At 37.3% G+C, this 21,843-nt stretch overlaps 1 protein-coding gene across 4 annotated transcripts in view; it reads left to right on the top strand.

Moving 5' to 3' along the window:
• Positions 1 to 21,843, top strand: part of wnt4.L (Wnt family member 4 L homeolog) — a 43,531-nt gene that overhangs the window by 7,403 nt on the left and 14,285 nt on the right. For 2 of the 4 annotated variants that reach the window (XM_041568386.1, NM_001252085.1), the window contains 1 exon segment: positions 14,524 to 14,759. In XM_041568386.1, the coding sequence (XP_041424320.1) occupies positions 14,524 to 14,759 (236 nt within the window). 4 annotated transcript variants of the gene reach the window in all.

Consider the following 21,843-nt stretch of genomic DNA (forward strand, 5'->3'; position numbering starts at 1 on the left):
GCCTCCCAGAGCCCCATAAAGAGTCACAGGTTTACACAATATCTCCTTATTCTCTGCTTATTTGTATTAATTTTTTACAAATTTTCACCATTCTCCCCACCTCCCTCACTATTGTTAATACTTAACTACCGGTAAGTATGTTTTAGGGGTAAATGGAATGTGCTTAATAGCCTTTTATTGTGCATTTGAATTGATTAGGGAAAATACAAGTTTTGTAAAATGAGCAAAAATGTTACATTTTTTGTAAGGTTATTGCTCTTGCCAGTGATCTAATGTTTTGTGCAGAATTATGTATAAAACTTAAAAGAACTGCTGGGTTTTTATATTTTTGCACTTTATGTAATCTCTTTTGTGAGTTTGCCAACATAGAATCTGGTCTGTGGCCATTTTTTAAACTACAAGCCCCAGTTTAAAACTGTACAAAAGGCTCATAGGAGAAGCTGGGAATTGTAGTTTAACAACATTTGGACGGTAGGAATTTGCTCATCTGTGCCTAAAACAGAGCAAAAATATTGTTAGTTGAACTGAATCTGAACTGAATAAAAAGATAGTCACTAATTGCAGGGGTACAGATGTCAGGCTTTTGGCCTTCCAACATTTACCTGCTTAGGAAACTGGGAGTATTTGATATAAACATAATCTCTTGCAGTCTATACATTACTAAAGCTAAACATGATATTGAATTAATTCATTTTTAGCAAATGCCTGATTATTAGGTATGTATTTCACAGAGCCTAAACAATTCCTCAATTTAGGAGATGGGTGTTTAGTTCATAGCAATGTGGTGTAATGCAGTAATAAGCACATCTGCCCACAAGGTGCAAAACTTCTTTGCTTACCTGGTGACACTTAAGACCTTGTTTAAAAGTGCCATGTGCAAAGTGCTATTTTTACCCACAATTCCAACATAATTGCGGCTGCAAGGTTTGCAGTTGCATGTGCTCCAATGAGAAATAGACGCCACTGCAGGGACATTTTGTTGTTGTCAGGATGTCATCATTTCTAGCATTTAGAATAAAATGACACCTGGGCATGATTCTTTAGGAATAAGTTCATTGCATATATTGATGCAGGCTGGTGTGGGAACCCTGAAGCTAACCTCAACTATAGAAGGGTTCCCCAAACTTTTTGTTTCACTGTGAGCCACATTCAAATGTAAAAGGGTTGAGTAGCAACACAAGCATGAAAAAGTACCAAAAGTTCCTGAGGTGCCAAATATGCCCTGTAATTGGCTATTCAGTATTCCCTTTGTGACTGCACCCTACGAGAGGCTCTATTTGGCAGTACATCTGGTTTTATGCAACCAAATCTTGTCTCCAAGCCAGAAATTCAAAAATAAGCATCTGCTTTGAGGCCACTGGGAGCAACATCCAAGGGGTTTGTGAGCAACATGTTGCTTGTGAGCCATTGGTTGGGGATCACTGTTTTAGAGGCATCTCCAGGATTTTGGAGCAACTGAACAAGTGCTCAGTGCAACTATGTGGCAGTGAAGGGGGCACCTTTAGAATCAAATAGGGGTGATTTATGACAGCTTAAACTAGTTGCTGCCATGCAACGTGTCTGCAGTCTTGTGTGGAAAAATTGGTATTCATTATTGGTACTTCTGTCTAAAGCCACTCCTTGCATTATCACATAGTTGCGTTGAGTCTGTTAAGTTGTTCCAAAAATCATGTATGAGTGCCCCTATTGACCTAGCATAACACTGGAGCTACCTCAGAATTTGGTGGTAGCTCCAGGGTTGCAATAGTGAACTTTGTCAATGAATGCAACAAACCTGCAGTCCTTGGGTGAGAATCAACCACTGTGCAGAATCCTATGCTTTCCAAAAAAAAACCCTTGTCAGAACACAACAAACTTACACCTAAAGAATCATGTGCAAATGTAATTTTGATGGCTAACGCTGGAAATTTTCTCTGTCAATCAGTGGCTTTCAGAACAAGTTACCTTTGTGGTTCAATATTTACCATGGCTCCATAACAAGGATAGAGGAAGCATTGACATATCAATTACTGCTTTGGTTCCACAAATATGTACTATAGCAAATAAGCACTCACCTTAAATATTTCCCTGATTGGCTTTAAGCTGTGAGCCCTTAGCTCAGAAAATGGTTATGGTCTTCACCATGGGAATGTTCATACAAGTCATGAACTGCAGAGTGTTTCTGTTGGTTTGTGATTTTGAGCAAGAGAGTATTAACTGAATAATAAACTATTGTGTTATAATTGACAGGTCTGTCAATCATCTGTAGCCTGCACTGTAGCCTTCTATCAGCAAGTGTTGCTGGGAAATGATAGAGAGCAAGGTGAAGGAGTGAGAGTTTCAGGTGACACTCACCCATTAATCCTACCCAGTTTAGCAGCAGTTGATTGTGGTGTCTGTGGAATTTTAACAGCAACCCTATACAGCTTAACATCTGGGTTGTCATAATATATCCCACACCCAGACTGAATATAGGACTGTATTTTGATTGAGGAAAGCTCCCCACCGTTTTGTTTGCAAACATTTAGCTGGAATATTTTTGTTTCTAAGCATCTGCTTGGCAATGAATGATGCTGTGAATGGAAAACAACATCTATGCAGACTGACTGTTAAGATTTCTGTGCTGGTATGGGCACTTTAGCATATGCTGGAGGACCAGGCTTCCTGTAATGAACAGGGGAAAGAATCAACATGAAATATTACAATGCCATACTCACTCAGAAACATTCTAGCCTGCTTGTGGTCATTCAACACAGAATAGCTGCAAGAATTTGTAGCTATGTATTTGATGTTATTGGGCCCTGGATCATATTCAGAGCAAGGCTTCTTCGCATTTATAATTGGAACCTAGACCCAGTGAGTGTCTTGCAGGTAAATGTGAAGTCACACAAAAGATTTTTAGGTGTTAAAAACTCCCAGAAATCATGTATACATCAATAACAATGTCAAGCATTAGAAAATTCTCAAGAACCCTGTGGTGCTGATTCTTGAATGATAAACTTGGCATAGGCAAGTGATTACTGCGATTTTGCTGCCAGTTTTGGCCCTCAAGGGCACTTTTTTTGGTTCAGCAATTCATGACCACATATTGTAACTGCTTGGCCGTAAGGAAGTCAATGATTAACTTACATGTGCTTATGAGGGATATATCTTTACATACTAGTATGTGGGTTTCCATTTACCTTGAGTGTTTGAGCCTGGCACTCATATAATTATGCACTAAGAAGCAGCACATTCCCCCACCCCACCATATAATATTCTTCTCCCTGTACTGTAAACTGAACATAGCAGTTAATTCACATATCTGATAACCATGAACATTAGGATAGTTTTCAAGGACAGATGTCAATTAGCAACTAAAATTCACCTCCCTAATGTACCATTTGCACCTGTTCCTATCCATCTGTTTTATATTTTTCTGACCCTGAGCCTCTTTTTCAGTATTTAATAAACAAATACCACTACTATTAATATTGAATCTAAATCTGTTCGCATAGCCTTTTCTTCAAATATCTTCTTCTTTCCCCAAAAGTAGAGCAGGATAGGATCTTTAGATTACAATGTACAGTACAGTTGTATAGTCATTTATGGTTCTGGTGACTGTAATAAGTACTTAACCTTTGATCTAGTGGTTTTTACGTCACCAAAACCACTCAAATGGAGAGTTGTTATGCATAGCTGGGGAAACTATATCATACATGCAAACCACTGTGGTTTACAAGGCCATTATACTTCAGAAACATAAATTTCAGAGTTCCGATTACAGAGGTAGATATAGAGCACAGATGTGTAGTGAGTGTCAGATTCAGCTTAGTTTACGTATTGCGACAAAAGTCTATAAAAACGTTGTGTTTGGTTTCCAGACATAAATAAATTCAGTTATTAAGTGCATGGACACCAGTAAGATTTCCTAAGAATTAATAATAATAGAAACAATGAAAAAGAAAATTAATTTCTTAAAAATAATATCCCATACACATTGATTACCTCCAGTCTAAGAACAGAATATTTGAAAACAGCCGGGCTTTCAACAGTGTGACAATAAAAATGATGTACCATTTCATGATGTTCTAAAAGTAGACCAAGCATGTCACCTGCGCTTAAATGCTCAGTTGTCTAAATACCATTGCATGACATTGCTTTGTTACGACTTTCCCTTTTCCAGCAGGCAACTGGATTAGTGATTCAACTCAGGATTTTAATAAGGCATCAAATTTTCCATAGCTTATTTTAAAACATGTTGAAACTCGTGTAGTAAGAGCCTATATTGAATCGCTGTGGCATTTTTGTCCTGCCTAAGTAGTCTTAATCATATGAAAAAATGCTTGTTATAGAGTTAAGTGGGTACATAATACCATAAATAAAAAATGTACACAATAAGCAAGCATCTTAAGAAAATGACTCATTTAACATGCCTTTATTTATAATTCTTTATAAAAATGTATGATGCATGTTAATTGGAATGTCAAAGTTGACTTAATATATAAGTAATGACAAAATCCTGTTAAAATCCAGAAAGCTCAGAATTACAGATAAAAACAGTACCTTGTACTTGATCCAAATTAAGATATAATTAACATTTATTGGAAGTAAAACCAGCCTGTTGGGTTTATTTAATTTTCTTATTCATGCCATATGGAACTAACAACCTTTATTAGAAGTGATTGAGGATTTCTATGACCATATAATGGAATGACGACCACATGATAATTTTTACATAAAGGTTCTTGACGTACAGTCCAGGTACTGTTCTATATTACTACAAATTGAAAGGTAGGTTTGCCACCTTTTCTAGAAAAAAATACCGGTATTCATATATTTTTGTCTTTCTTCCCTATTAAAAACATTGGCATTAAGCATAATTTTTACAGGCCAGTAAAATACCAGTGAGGTGGCAACCCTATCTGCAGGTAGGAGCACCCTTATTGTTTAGCACCTACCCTTCATGGAACACCAAGGTGTATATTTATCAATGAGTGAAGTTAGAGGTCGACACAGTCCGCTAGCGTAAAATACCACCACTCTCCTTTAATTTCTATGGGATTTTTAAAGGCATATTCACCTTTCACCCTTTGATAAATACACCTTTAAAAAACCCATAGAAATGAAAGGAGAGTGGTGGTAGTTTACGGCTAGCGGACTGTGACGACCTCTAACTTCACTCATTGATAAATATACACCTTGGCGTGGAGAAGGGCTGCATTTCACTCAGATTGTGGTGGTCTCTCACTTTACTCTTTGATAAATATACCCCCATTTCTGCTTATAAGCTAAATATTTAGTGAAATAAGACAACCACAGGGAGATCCTAGTGTTGCAGTTCAACTACAGTTACAAGGCCACAGGAAGGATGTCCATCCACCATAGAATTCCAATGACATTTATGAAAGCATGAGATCACAGGCGGTCAGGTTGCCAAAAATGACTTGTAAAAAAGGTCCACGTGTTATGACTAAGACAGCCAGCATAGATTTCAAAGGACCATGTGCACAGCATATTACTCATAAATGGTTTATGTCCAGTGTCTAAAACTGCCATTTATATATTAGTAGAGATCATGTACTCTTTACTGAAAATTCTACGCAATTTGGCAGTTCTGTCTTTATTGTGCCGCACAAAAGTTCCACTCCTATGTCAGCTCTTTTGGCCAATTGCATAACTCTACTGCAACTTAATGCTCCAGTTTAAAAGTCACCTACAGGAACAAAAAATATATTGCTCAGAAAATAAGCCTTAACAAAAAGTTACATTCAGTAATCTTGAAATTCTGCCTCTTTCTATTCACTTAGCTACTAACGTCCTTACTAGGCCATTGGCAGAACCCTTTTCTAGTGACTGGATAATCTGAACTCCTCAATACCCTTATTCAGGGTTGAACTCGAGCCTTGGGGGCCCACCAAAGCTGCAAAGAAGGGTGCTCTTTGCAGTCCCCGAGGGCTCCCTCCCAACCTCCAATTTCTAGGCCCAGCACTCACATCCGTAAACACGCTGAGTGCGAGCAGCGCAGCCGCAAGTTCAGCTCTTTAAGGGGCAGCGGAGGTATGAGGGCCAGGGCCCACCAGGTTTTTTACCGGTGTTTTTTACCCAGTCCAGCCCTGCCCTTATTTATGAAGAAGCTTCAAAATACACTAAACAACTCTAGTACACCATATCAAATCACACATACCGTATATACTCGAGTATAAGCCGAGTTTTTCAGCCCCCAAAATATGCTGAAAAACTCTACCTCGGCTTATATTCGGGTCAAGCGCAAAAACGGTCGCCGGCGCCTAAGAATAGTCGCCCGCGCCTAAGAATAGTCGCCCGCGCCTAAGAATAGTCTCCAAGAATATTCGCCGGCGTCCAAGAATGGTCGCCGGCATCTCCAATGGGAGCAGAAAACCTCAATTTTTTGATTGAAACGTACCAGAAGCTGCTGCATTTCTCACCCTAGGCTTATAGTCGAGTTAATAAGCTTTCCCAGTTTTTGGAGGTAAAATTAGGTACCTCGGCTTATACTCGGGACGGCTTATACTCGAGTATATACGGTAAGCTGTGTAATGATTTTGTTCTAAAACTGTTAGTTCTAAGCTCCTTAAAAAATGGGTGCTGCAGCTATTTGCACAGCACTTTACACCACCTTTTATGAATTCTTGGTTGCTTGAATTTGTCTCTTAAAATTAAATGGGCTCCAGCCAGTCTAGAGTGGTGTAAAACAATGGTGTGAAACATACACCTTTATAAATACGCCAGTTAGCTCTCTGTAATGTATTTTATCCATGATTGCCATGCATGGTGTTCATTCACGTGTATGGGCAACAACACCAGTTTATAAATACGCCATTTATTGTACACCAGCTTTTACACTTTTTTTTTGTGGAAAATGTTTTACACACCTTTATAAATATGCCTCTTTCAGGGGGAGCTGTCAGCAGCTCCTTCCAAACAGCTGATTTGACAGCAACGTATCTGTCAGCTGCATTACATTTATGCACAGCACAGAGCTATGTAGCCTTCCCGTGGCAGCTGTTTAGTGGCTTCTCGGACTGGCAGCCACCAACCTGTTATCACACTGTGAATCAGGCCAGTGATATCTGAAATGATTTGTATAATATTTGCATGCTTTTCTGTTGATCGTTCCTTTCCTCAATTTAGACTCTGACCAACTGTTTTACATCCAGGGAGCTAGTGCAATTGCTGTACAGTACCTGACTGTTCCAGTAATATCCTACTGTAATCTGAGAAAGCAATTATAATTCTTCATAAACACACACTATTTCTCTGTCCTTTCAGATATTTGCTGTGCTGCTTTGACTTTGTTATTCACAGAGTGCTGGGAGTTTATGTCCATATTGGCTATAAACAGCAGTTATCATTACATGTCATATTTACAATATACAAAGGCAAACAGACTATTGTGATCAGTTCATTTTATTATTAGAGAGTGAAATATTAGTACAATAAAGGCTAATATAGCTTCTTGTTCTGTGCTTTAGCCTGCTGGAAATATAAGATCAATATATCCTTCTTTATTTGACCACTGGCTCATCTTGAATAATGTAAGGGCATGTATACACTGTGCATTTGCATGCTGTCTATGCATTCCTAGCTCATAGGTTAGCTTAATCTAAATGGCACTGTACCATGGACACAGGCGCATTGGGAAGCATGTGATCAGTCAACGCTTGCTTGAATAGATAGAATAACCATCATTTGTTAAAAAATACACAACTGCTGTCTGCATGAAGACTAAAGACTGAAAACATGGAATGGACAGCTTGAGACATAAGAACAGCTGCAGCTCCTCTTTATTTCATCTATCAACACACCACACATTGGCTGATATGGTGCATGAGCAGATTAGATTTTTATATATGCCTTACCCTCAACCCAAGCCCAATGCAGAATGATAATTTTCCTGCATAGTGGCCCTATAAGAAAAAGTAGTTAGCTGTTCAAAAGACTTGGTGGGTTTGGGATGAAAACCGTGCCTTATGTACTAGCTTTGGGATGTGGTAGCCATCACCCTTTCCTGTTTAAAAGGGGTTGGGTATTCATCATCACAATTCCTGATTGGGTGCAGTTTATAAATTGTGGGTTAGGTTTGCGTGTGGGTGAAAAATCTTCCCGACCCACACATCACAGGGTTGTGGGTTTATATGTCTCATATGAGGTACCAGTCTGTTTTTTTAAAGCATTATGACGGAAACAGAATTATAAGGGTGCCATCTAATTTTTGATGGGAAATTCCATTAATAATTACAAATAATAATACTGTTGTAAAAAATTCAGTAGAAATTATAGAAATTCAGTATGTACTTTTGAGGGCACATCTGTGCCACTTAAGTGTCTTGGTCCAGTCTGGGCTTAGTAACCAGTAACTTTATCAATAATCTTGTTTTAGCCAGCAGAGAATCTCCTGAGCCAGAGCTCAGACTTGAAGGAGGTAACTTGATCAATTATATCAGGTGGGTAGAGCAGCCTTATTTGGGTTACTTTAGCAGGTGGTGAACCAATAACTGGGTGTCAATAGCAGGAAATGCCTATAATCTAAGTGTTAGCGCAGGGGAATCTCAGCGATATCAAGAAGATAAATTGGGTTTCTCGATAGCTGTGGAAAGGAAGTTTAAATATTTGAGGGCTCTAAGTCTTTTGTGGGCATGTCTGAAATGTTCAGGAATCTTTTCCTTGAGCACTACACTTTCATTACTTGAGCTGGGTGTTTTGTGAGAGCTGAACTTGTAGGGGTTTTGACTATAATGCCAGTACAAGAATTTCAGCAGCTTAGCACATAATTTATAGTTCAGCTGTGCCAGAAAAAATGAATTATGGGAACATATAGAACCTTACATTTATTTGGTGGGTAGGATAGCTCCAAGCCCTGCTTATATTTCAACCGCAAGGCAAGGAAAGAACTACAGTCGGAAATGAGATGTATGTATTATTCTTCCTTTATGCAACTGACACAAGATGTTATCGTGCACTCGGAAAAAAAAAGAAAATTGATCTTGCTCATTTTCTTTTTAAAAATGTGCCTGTGACAGATGAGAAGGAGAGGAAGATTGTTTGCTGGGGATTTATACTTTAGAAAATTTTGTTTGAATTTTAGCATGGCTGATCATTTGCAGTGGGAAAGTACTGTATAATGATGATCATTATGGAAGATTGCTGAAACCATCGCCAGTTTAGTGTCGATAAATTTAAGATTTTTTAGTTTAAAAGATTTTAAATCACAAATGTTGGTGGCATCAACAAGCCATGGATATTAGAACATATTTATAAAGGTGAGTAAAAACAATTGCGGTTGAACCCTTTGCAAATCAGAAGCAAGTTAGTGGGTTTTTACACAAGTACCTTTAATAAATAGGGTTTTTATATAACTTGTTTTTTATTGCAAACGAAAAAGAATAATCACATTGAGTATTTATACATAAGTCTTTAAAGCAGAGAGCATATCAGGTGTGTGCAACTGAATGCGGGGAAATTTGATTCATTGACTTCAGTGGGCAGTGGAAGGTCTAAAGTGCTTTGAAATAATGGGATCAGGTTAGGTGTGCACCTTTATAAATACACCAATTAGCTCTTTGGAATTTACATGACCATGATGCCTGGCTTTATTTTGTACAACAACAAATACTTTATAAATACATTATTTACTATGCACCAAATTTTACCCTCTATGTTTGCAGTAAAATCAGGGCACCTCCTGCGGCTGTGTTAAGGCAGTTAGTAAGGGCGGCAAAAAAGCCACTCCCCAGTATATTAAGAGCAAAAAAATCTATTTTTCTAGCTGCAAATTCAGATCTTTTTGTGCATAAAGAATGAATTCACTCTCTGCTATATTGACGCACCCGTCTTTGCCCCCATGGGAACACAGAAAAAGTTATTGCATGGGGGGAAGCAAAGAATCAGTAACCCCATAAGCTGATTTGTATAAAGTAACTGCACAAAATTCTATGCAGTTCTTGTAAAGCCATCCAGTCCCAAATGCAAACATGTATACTTAAACTCCATATTTATTTAGAAAGTATTTTAATGCTTGCTACTAACTGTATAACACATTTTATTCTACTACTACTATTTCAAACTAAGGGTGCTATTTATTTTCATTTGTTTTCAAACTAGTAAAACTATTTCACCCTACCTCCATTTGTAACAGACTGGAAGGTCTGTTATCTACTTGGTTGTCTACGTCCCATAATATAAATTCAGCCACCTCTTGCTGGGTCAGCCATCTTTATTTAAGTATAAGCAATTTAGACTTTAGATAAATTAGTCACCATCGAGCATGGTATTTCATCATTCCAGCTTTCACCAAAGGCAGCTTCTGCAAACACTCTGACATCTCATCAACCCTTAATTTCTCTGCAACAGGTAACCACAATCATTCCCCCATCTGTAGTGACTTTTTCCCCAGTTCTGTTCCATCACTTTCATCTCAAAAAAGTGTTTGTTTGATCTCACTCACGAAAGTCACATTCCTGTCTTCCTCTAAAACTCTTGTTTTATCGGGTATTTATAGAGAAATACATTTTTTTCACCACGTTTTATGCCATGGAGCACTGTGTAAAAGGTTGTATATTCATGAAGCTGATGATAATTTATTGTCCCAAACATTGGTCCCACCATTTCAGTAGACTTTGCCAAGTGCCTATCATTAAATTCCCACATAATTCTGGTGTATACACTTCTATAACTAGGTGAATAGAGTCTTTTATGTACAAAATTTGTATGCAATGAAGTTGTGAACTATCCCCCCAATGTAAGAGCTAGAAAGGGCTGAAAATAATATAAGATAAAAAAATCAGATTTTAGATAGAAACCACTCAAATGCTCATGGCCACAAACTCACAGTCGGCACAGGGCTAATGTCTTGCATCCTCTGGTGTCTTGCATCCAATTAAAGAAAGTAAATCAGGGAACTAATACCACAAAGTTCAGGAATACTGCCTCAAAAAGCCTTAATTCACTACCACAACATGTTTAGAGCTTCAAAGGCTCTTTTTTTCTGGCATTCCATAATGTGCAGCATTGCCTAGTATTTCTTGCACATTGCACTACGTTACATGGCATTATCTATATTGTGTAAAAAATATTTCCATATGATACCTCATGTATGATTTTTCTTAAAAAAACAAAACAGAAACCTAATAATCAATTATCTTGTACTGAATCTTGCATATTACACTGATGTCCTGTTCCAGCTCAGGCTCAGCTTGGTTAGGGTTGAGAGGTTTTCCCAGCATTGCATTTTCATTTGGTCCCTTTATTTCAATTTGTCATAATTAAAACCGTTTAGACAATGGAGGTTATTTATCAACGTCCAAAAATGTCACACAAACATTGCATGTATTTCCATAAATTAATGCAGTATGTGACATTGTAGACTGCAGTTTTCTGTAAAATAACAAAGCTTTAAATGATACCATTCTCTAGATCCTCTTGTACAATAACAATGTAAAAGTCAACAAGATCAATTGTTATTATCGTTCTAATACATTTCTCCCTGATGCCTGGCCAAAAAATTGTCTGAAAATAAATAGAGTAATTGTCAGAAGTCTGTGGCATGGGTGTGTTACAGCACATACTCACCACACTGACACTGCGGTACAAAACCATGTGTGTGTTATAATTTTGAGAGAATCGCCAGTATTATTTCTATTATATATCATATATCTTTACTATTCTAATTAAATATACACTGGGGTGTCCAAGTTTATTCTTTCTAGGTCACTTTAAAAAGGACAAGTCAACCCCAAAATAAAAATTTGCCTAATAATTCTAAGCAACTTTCCAGTATTTTCAGTGCATTTAGGGTAAGGCCACACTGGGTGTTTTGGGGATATTTGATCGTCTGGCAACTAATCACCTAGTCTTCGCGGCGACCAATCTACCCTGCACCGGCTGAAAAATGTCGGCGCTAATCATATGCGGCAATTCGTTTTCCGAAGTCGCCCGAAGTTTCCTCGTGAGGCAACTCTGGGCTACTTCGAAAAACGAACCGCCACGTGTGATTAGCACCGGCGGTTTTTTTTTTTCATTTTAGCCAGCGCCGAGTGAGGGAAGGCGTTTGGGGAGATTGGTCGCCGCAAAGACAAGTCGATTAGTCGCCAGGAGACCAAATCTCGCCAAAACGCCCAGTGTGGCCTTACCCTTAAGGTTATTTGTAAAAATTGCTAAGGAAAGCATTTGCTTAACTTCTGGTTGTTACTTTTTAAACAATGTTGCAAAAGTCTTAGTTCCCCATTAAAGTCAGGTCTGTTAGTCAGCTGCCTTGTCTTACATTGAATGTATATTGTAAGGTTGCTTAGAATTATGTTTTCTTTTATTAGGCAAAAAAAGATATTTTTTGGGTTGACATTCACTTTAAGTTAAAGACAACAAATTTTGCTTTTATACTTTATTTAACTGAAGGTGGCGATTTATAAGGCCAACAAAGAAATACATTTTGCCTCATATGACCACTTAAATTTGCCTGGTGCCAGGCAGATGGAGTGACCAGTACAAACCCATTAGGAGATGACTGCATTCACGGCGCGGCATGGTCCTTATACTTCAGGGTTTCCGGCTTCCCCAATCGATATCTGACAGATCGGGTCAGTGATAAGAACAAAGTAGAATGTGAGTGAGTGGTGTGGCAGCTGGGAATTGGCACACACAGCTATTTTCTGCTTATTTTGGCTGACTCCAGAGACCTCTGGCTTTTCCTAGTAGTACTTGGATACAGCAGTAATGAGGATTTCTGACAAGATAGATTCTGAGCATGGAATGCACATCTCTTTAGTATCAGTCAGAAGGAAGAAAGTTGCCGAGTTGTAAGCATAAGGGCGTATCATAGCCCAAACTTCCTGCAAGATATGTCAGTAGGAAGACGATTGATCACTGAGAGGGAGACAGATGGACTGTCAGACAGCCAAGATTACATTTTCAGAGGGAAGTGTTTCCAGCAAGGAAGAACAGTTGGATTGTCAGCCTCCCTGCCTGCAGGTCTTTCAGATATACGCCTTCTCCATGAAAGCCTGGTCAGCATTTATTTCTCCGTGCTTGTATATTTCAGATTGTATGTACACTGAAAAACAAGCAAGTCATTTTAATGGCCTGAACATGCAGATGAAATTAATTTATGCACGTATTTATTAACACATTCTGCAAGTCAAAAGAGAAGATATTGAAATAGTCTGTCATCAGACATCTAACCAAGATGGTAGCTGATTCCAGACATGTAACCTCATACATGTGGAGGCACATTTATCAAGGGTCTAATGTGAGTTTTTTTAAACTCCGATAAACTCCCATTTTTTCCATTCTATTTGAATTATGAAAACTTGTTTCGAATTTAAAAAAACTCGAGTTTTTTTCTCTCAGAAAAAACTTGAATGTCAGGAAGGCTGTAAACATCACCAAATTGATCATTGGACCTCTCCCAATGACTTATACAGTAATTAGGCAGGTTTTAGGTGGCAAATAGTCGAATTTGAGTTCTTAAAGGGCCAGAGTATGATAAATCTCGGAATTCGAATTAAAACTTGAATCGAGTTTGGATAATTCACAATTAGAATGTGAACATTTGAATTTTCACTTCGACCCATAATAAATCTGCCCCTTGGTAAATACAGCAGAATTGATTTCTGGACAATGTTTCAAATCAGAGTTTCGGTTTTAATTTAATATAGTGTTTGATATTTGCTTTTCATTTTGTTTGGGTTTTTGCAGGCCCCGATTTGTAGCAAGGCCACAAAGGCCCAGCCTTGGATGGCATTGGAATTGGTTACCAGCACTGGATACAGCAGAGATTTACAAGCCAGATTTGTAAAACCGGGTCTGGGTTTTTGTTATATATATTGGGGATCAGTTATTTCTAAATTATTATTATATATTATCTCCCCATACATAGAAAAATATATCTGTTATTTCTAAACTATTGTTATAAATTATTTCCCCTTCATGGACACTATCGCAATATCTCCCCCTAGTGTTTCATTTTGTGGTGTTGCTGTCTGTGGTGAATAATTGCAGTTGCAGTAAAAAGAAAGCAGCAACACTGAAAAACATTTTGGAAGATTGATAGTTCTCCATGGATATAAGAATAAATAGGGAATAGCGAGTTTAATAGAATTTTACCTAATTGGCAACTTGTACAGAAGTACTTTGTGTCTAAAATGTAGTTTTTTTTGGTACTATAGTACCAGTGCAGAGCTGCTTTTGCACACAGTAGGGGTAATGTAATAAATAATTCTACAGAAAACACACGTTTGCTGTCAAACAGGTGATCATTCAATTACTACCTGCAAATTGGTTACTATCGGTTACTAGATCTGATGAATATTGTTACTGTGCATCAGTTAACTCCCCTAATAGGACCTGGGTCCCTGTCAGCCGTTCATCCTATCACTTTCTTCCTTTATGCACCTAAGCCATGTCCAATTTTCAAACAGGGAGCTAATATGTAATAGCACAGCTTTTATCACATTGGGGTAATTATGAAATACATTATCCACAAGGCTAAAGATAAAATGAACACTTTTTTTTTTTATACTCATGCAATAAAACATTATTATTTTATAGGTACCTGGCAAAACTGTCTTCAGTGGGCAGCATATCTGAGGAAGAGACGTGCGAAAAGCTAAAGGGACTAATTCAGCGTCAGGTGCAAATGTGCAAGAGGAACCTTGAGGTGATGGATTCAGTCCGTCGAGGTGCTCAGTTGGCCATAGAGGAATGTCAGTATCAGTTTAGGAACCGAAGGTGGAACTGCTCAACTCTGGATACGCTACCAGTATTTGGGAAAGTGGTCACACAAGGTAAGCTAGCAGTGTCAGAAACTCCACTTTGATCCTGTCTGGTATATGTGTGTGTATATGTGTATATATATATATACATACAGTATATGTGTGTGTGTGTGTATATATATATATATACGTATATATATATATATATATATATATATATATATATATATATATATATATATATATATATATATATATATATATAAACGCTAGGTCAGTGCACCCAGAACACAAAATGAATGCCTAGGTGCTGGGACTTTTACATCAATAATAGCAAGGCAACAAATGGTCCGCACGCGTAGGTCTTGAATGAAAAGAATGAGTGTAATTTATTCCACTTAAATAAATTACACTTATTACACTTTATTACACTTATTCTTTTCATTCAAGACCTACGCGTGCGGACCATTTGTTGCCTTGATAAATATATATGGATAAGAGGTCTCATGTATGTGTGTATATATATGTATATATATATATATATACATGAGACCTCTTATCCAGAATGCTCAGGACCTGGGGGTTTCCAGATAATGGGTTTTTCCATAATTTGGATCTTCATACCTTAAGTCTACTCGAAAATGATGTAAACATAATAGGCTGGTTTTGCTTCCAATAAGGATTAATTATATCTTGTTTTGGATCAAGTACAAGGTACTGTTTTATTATTACAGAGAAAAAGGAAATCATGGTGATTTTACAGAAGGAGATGAGCTCTGCCGAAAGTATATCTCATCTGAACCTGCGGCCAAGGCTTTTTTCCCTCAAATTCCCATAGCCTCAATGTAAACCTTAAGAGGGTTTTAGGCAGGACTGTGCACCAATTATGTATAGCAATTTATAGAAACCCACAGCGAAAAAGTGGAGCACCATGCATTCTGAATACAGCAGTAGTGAGTGGCTGGCAAATAAATTGTATAATCATGTCATAAATCAACACTATACGTAGTTGCCATTAAGATAGCAACTGGCATAATTTAAAGGCACATTTACCATTGGCATTCCTGTTGTATTTGTGAAGCAGAATTGAATATCAAGAGTAATATTTGCCATGGCATAGCCTATCCAGATATTTTTTTCATCTTTTTTTCTGAGTGGGTGATTATTTACATTCATTTGTGTTGCCATTTGCTGTTATCCCTCTGTCTGCAGCTTTAGGAAAGATGTGTGTTACAATGTAAATAGCACATTAAGGTAAGAGAGAGAGAGGATGTTATTTATAAATAAAGTGCATAAACAGATGGTGACAGAAATATAGCAGTGTATCTATCATTTGTGCAGGAAAACTGCTAATGTAGACTGGGGATATTATTAGCAGGGGAGTATTAGCTGCCACTTTGCTCTCACTGTGTCTGGGGGAAAAAACAAAAAGATCTACATGCTTTTGGGCAATATTAGTACTGTGCCCTTAAGTGCATTAGCCCATCTGCTCCTGTTTGGATACGACCCATCCAAATACATTAAGTCTATAGGGAAATGCTTTGGATTTTGGTTCTTTGAACCAGAGTTTCTTAAACCAAAATTTTTTTATTATAATGGAAAAAAATATATTTTCCATTATACTTCCATTTCAGTTGGTTACAGTAAATGTAATTGCTATTGGAAGCAGCATCTGTTTATCCCTTTGTGTCATATGCAAAGGTATTAGTTAGTATTATATTTTTACTATTGTTCCAATACAGTTTTAGGGTGCACATTGCCTTTAACCATTTTCTCTGGGATCTCAGATTAGGTTTGGGAGTCAGGTTTGTGACCCAACTATGATTTAGAATAAATTCTGTTCCCGGTTTTAATTACTGTTGTGTATTATAGAATGACATTTCTTTGTATTAGAGATGATTATGGAGGCCCAAAGGTTAAGAACCCCTTGGAGCAGCGCCGTGAGAAGCCACACGAAATGACCAGGGATATTATTTAGAGTATATAATTTTGCATAATGATAATGAAGAACTTGTTTACCACCAACTTTAAAGCAGCATTAGCTCTAGGGTTTCCAGTTCAGGCTGCATTAATAGACACCGCAGACTTGCACGTAAATAATCGTTTGCAGACAATATTTTGATACTGTGCAAAGGAAACAATCACAATCCCTGCATCCAATTAGTGTCATCAGCATTGTACTTGTGCTTATAAATGACCCCTTCTATAGTTCATAGACAAGGAACAATTTCATGGTCCTAAAGTTTTTTCTTGAATACCATGGATTTGTTGGATTTAATGATATCTGCTCAGCTGAAGTTTATGCCACTAACACAAGTCAGCAGAAACCCAGTTCAATAAAGGTGCCACTGACTTTAACAATTTATGGCCCAAAGGCAGGTATGTTTGGCTTGTGGCCAGATATTGTGGAACCATATCTGCTAGGAACGATAGGTGAAGGCTTCATACAATGTTCAGTCTTTGGTCTCAGCTCTCTAATACGGCAGGGACATAGAAGTGGACTAACTTCTCATTATTAGCAACCTTTAACCCAAGCTGACATTTAGTCAATACTGCCTATTGCTAAAGAATCTAAGGCTTCCACTGATGCACTGACCCTTTAACATGTCAGTTCTTCTTGTGACATCCACTTCTGCTTGGCCTATCACTTAATGGATTTTGTCCTGTCCCATTGCCAGCTAAACCTACCAGTAACAGATCAGTCTAATGTTTCATTTTCCTGCCTGCTAATGACAGTACATCTCATCACCATACTTATACAGGAATACACATGATCTCTTTGGTTTCTACCATACTAAGCAAGCCAGCACCTTCGCTGCTGTTTTCTTTCACCCCCAAACCAGGGATAGACACATTCTTGAGCTAGTGTTCCCAAACATGAGAAGATGTTTTGCTTACAATAAAATCACCAACATTCTACATTATGCCAACTGGCTTCTGACCTTTTTTTAAATTTGTGCAACCCTAATCCTGGATTGTTTCATGATCATAAGCATATTCTGTTGTCAGCTTTCCTGTCTAGAAATTTCTTCTACTACTGACATTCCTTTGCTAAGCAGATTGCATTTGTCATTGATGCTTCCTTCAGCCCCACCTCCTTATCCTATGCTAAACTTGCCATTCTCAGGCCATCATACTCCCTTTACAGGGCTTTCATAAAAATATGCCTGGGGTTGCTCTACATGGAAATTCACATAAACTTATACTATACCAAGCAATTCAGAGATTGTAGCGATCTTCAATCCATTTAGTTTGTCTGCACCCTTTTGTAATAATGCTTTAGAGGCCTTGGGAAAACCAAAGTGAAAACCAATGCATACACTTATACCCTATAATGCAGATATTGGACCCTGTATCTGGAAGCCCATTATCCAGAAAACTCCAAATGATTGGAAGACCATCTCCCATAAAACAATTTGAAGCAAATAATTCTAATTTTTAAAAATAATTTCCCTTTTCTCTGAAATAATAAAACATTACCTTGTACTTGACCTTAACTAAGCTGCATGGATCCATATTGATGGCAAACAGTCCTAATTGGTTTATTTAATGTTTTTAGCAGACTTCAGGTAGGTGATCCAAAGTGCAGAAAGATCCCTTATCCAGAAAACCCTTCCAGATAATAGATACCATTCTTGTTTTTATAATTTAGGTACAAGTCAGCTAAGCAGAGGGGATTTGATAAGTAGTACCTTAATACCCCACCAAGGAATGTTTCTTTGCTCTTAATTCATTGCAGCTGAAAACTCAGCGTCCATTGACTTTCCGTGCATACAATGGCACGATATAGATATTTGAAATAGGAATATGCCAATAAATAAGTCAATGACGTTTTTATGTGAGGAACTAGAATCTTTCTTAATCTTTCATCCTTAGGTAGTTTTTTTTTTTCTCCAGCTGACAAGCCAAACACAAACATTTGTCTTTAGTTATAAAAGTGTTGTTTTAGTATTTATTACAGCAGTTTTTAAACACTATTTCTATAATGTAAAATAAATGATTTTAAGTCAAATAATATTTTTTCTGCCCTGCTTATCAAGCACATACTTAAAATCTGAAATGGAAACCAGGTGCCAAATCTAATAATAAAATATAAGCTATTTACAGTTATGCGCACGTTGGCTGAGGGTCAATAATGTAAATAGTCAACATAGTGATATGCGGACCCTGGACAATCCAGGCAGAATCCCAATTTCTTGTTTCATACTGGAATGGCCTTGTATTTATTCGCAGGCACGCAAGGGTGATTGACACTGATATATCGTTATCATTAAACTCAACATATTACTCATAGAAATAAGGTTTTCTCATAAACTACATTTATTGCTTTATTTCGATTAGATACAGAACATTTTTTTAAAGCCTAACACGGGGTTGTGTGATTTTTAAGAATTGACCATTTAGAGCAGTGATCCCCAACAACTGGCTTGCGAGCAACATGTTATTCACAACCCCTTGGATGTTGCTCCCGGTGGCCTCAAAGCAGGTGCTAATTTTTGAATTCCTAATTTGGAGTCAAGTTTGGTTGCATGAATACCATGTGCTTTGCCAACAGAGCCTCCTGTAGGCTGACAGGCCACACAGGGGCTACCAAATAGCCAATCACAGCCCTTATTTGGCATCCCCAGGGACTTTTTCATGCTTGTGTTGCACCCAACTCTTTTTATATTTGAATGTTGCTTTTTATTTGAATGATAACTCATTCACTGCAGCTAGATGCATGTTTATATCAGTGATTGCTTCCTTTTAATATGTCTTTGGCTGAACTGATTCTTTATTTAGAAATTGTTTAATTAAACCGTTTATTTAGATGAAGAAATTTCAGTTTGTTGGCAAAGCCCAGGAGCTTAAGGATTTATAATCACATGTATATGGTGTCTAAATGCTTTTATTTTTTCATTTATTTTAGGAAAGACTCTCTGTAGATAGATTGCAATAGGGTTACTGAATAGCAATGTAAGACTCTGCAAATTATAGTCATTTAGTCATTATATCATTCTTTTTATATTTTTATAGTGTTAGAATTGAGTTGGAACTGGCGGCAGAATCTGGAATGGAGAGAGGGCTTTAATACCCAAAGCTTTGAAGACATGTTTTGTTATTAATAGATAAATGGTATATCGTAGAATTTTAATCCCCAATTAAGTTCATCTAAGTTCACTTACTATACCATTTCTTGGCAGTGCCAGATGCATTAAAACAGCATTCATATTGTAAAGTACACCTTCCCTCTAGTATAATTGCTCTTCTGTGGGTACAGACCCCTAGGGGCGGCAAATCAATTAGCACTTATGTTGCCCTGCACTGGAACACACACAAATCCAAATAAGTGCAAACACAAACAAAAACACCATTGTGTGAGGGGCCCGTAGTCGTTGACTAAATATTTTGCTGCCATTTAGAGAAACCGTTTATATGAGCTATTTTTATACTGCCCTAGATATGTCCATCATGTATCTATTCTCTAATGGAAACAAACATTAAATGGTGCTTTCTCATCAATGCATTTCCATGACCTTTATTACATTTCTCCACTGTATTATTATCTAGACAACTGGTTTAAAAAATCAAAAGTTGTTCTTTCAAAGTGTATTGATGAGCAAAGCTACAATACAGTCACATACCATGTTGAGGCAAGACACAGGGCTGCAGGGTTCATTTTCTGAGTACTTATGCACACATTTGTGTCCAATATGGGATAATAGCCTCACAAGCAAGCACATGATCTGCATTAATTAGATACCTAATAGATTGGGCATCTCTGAGCATAAGTGGGCTAGGAGGCAGTTGTGTTTTGTAGGTTAAAATATTTTATATTATGTATTCAACATTGTTATTATATTTTTTAAATAGCCAAAAGTTTTATAGTTTATCATGGCCATATGGCTAAAAGCATTTTGATTTGTTGTGATCTATTCTGCATAGATTTTGTTGTCCTCCTCCCTAATCAGCGTGTATTTTTATATGATATCCTATGTAGAGTGCATTTTAGCTTGTGCTAAGAGTAGTAGAACAGATGTACCACTTTAACACTGCTATTTTGCAGATGAGACATGAAACCTCAGCCCAGCATACTTGTTGGACATTAAATATCCTCTGGTAAAAGTGTCCTGGACTCTGTTTCCGTTCGGTTTTGCTGACTCACCCTACTCTACTGTTGACTGTTTTTTCAGTGGTTGTGTAAAGGATCCAGTGGGATAAAGTGCAATTTATGGTGAAATGGTTATTTCCTCTCATATTCAAAACTGTACGTCACTCTTTGATATTTTTTTTTTTTAGTATAAGACATTAAATCAGAAATCACTTATGTCTCTTATCGCCATGAACTGAATTACAGTTCCTAGCTATACGTTTATTAAATAAATTTAATTATCATAGACCAAGACAATTGTTGTTATGGATGTGGGGCAACAATGGTCTTTCATTTGTTGTTTAAAAATACATTACGTAGGATGAAATATACGCTGGTCAGGGTTTAAAAGATGGACCTGCTCCTTTACTAAGCTTGGACAGGCTTGTGGGATTGTGGTCAGAAGCTATACCTATATTTATCTATACAACCCATGTATGATATTTTAGGGAAATATCCTTACTCTTTTTACTGGAGGTCTTCACTTCGGTGTCAAGTGTATCAGCTTTGCATTCTTTGCCAAAGTTTTGCTACCGTAAATTAGAGCGAGTATTTCATAGCGAAGTTTTGCTAACGTTTATTTCTGCCTAGCGAAACTTCGTCAGTACACTAACACTTATGTCATTTTGAATAGGGTCGGGTATATATAGGTCATATATATGTTTTTATTAGTGATTTGCAAATGCTTGAAGTGGCCACTTATTATTACAAATGTCCAGAGAAGAAAAATAAAGACAAAAGAGATCCTCTAATGCCCTAGACATGAGCCCAACCTAAAACAAATGTGGCATGCCTCTCAAATGGTAAAAATATTAAAACAAAAATATTTAACAGTTACAACTTTTAAACACAATCCCACTTTAAAATATGGAGAAACGCCAGGTTTTTTTTTTTCTTCTTATAGACCTTTTTGGCATACAGGATATGATGTCCATGACATAAGATTGAGGAGGATATAGATTGATCTTTATCAGTTCACCAGGTTTAACCGGTAATGTAATGGAAAATTCTTACATAGTGAATTTG

Source organism: Xenopus laevis, chromosome 7L (genome assembly GCF_017654675.1).
Source record: "Xenopus laevis strain J_2021 chromosome 7L, Xenopus_laevis_v10.1, whole genome shotgun sequence".
NCBI lineage: Eukaryota > Metazoa > Chordata > Amphibia > Anura > Pipidae > Xenopus > Xenopus laevis.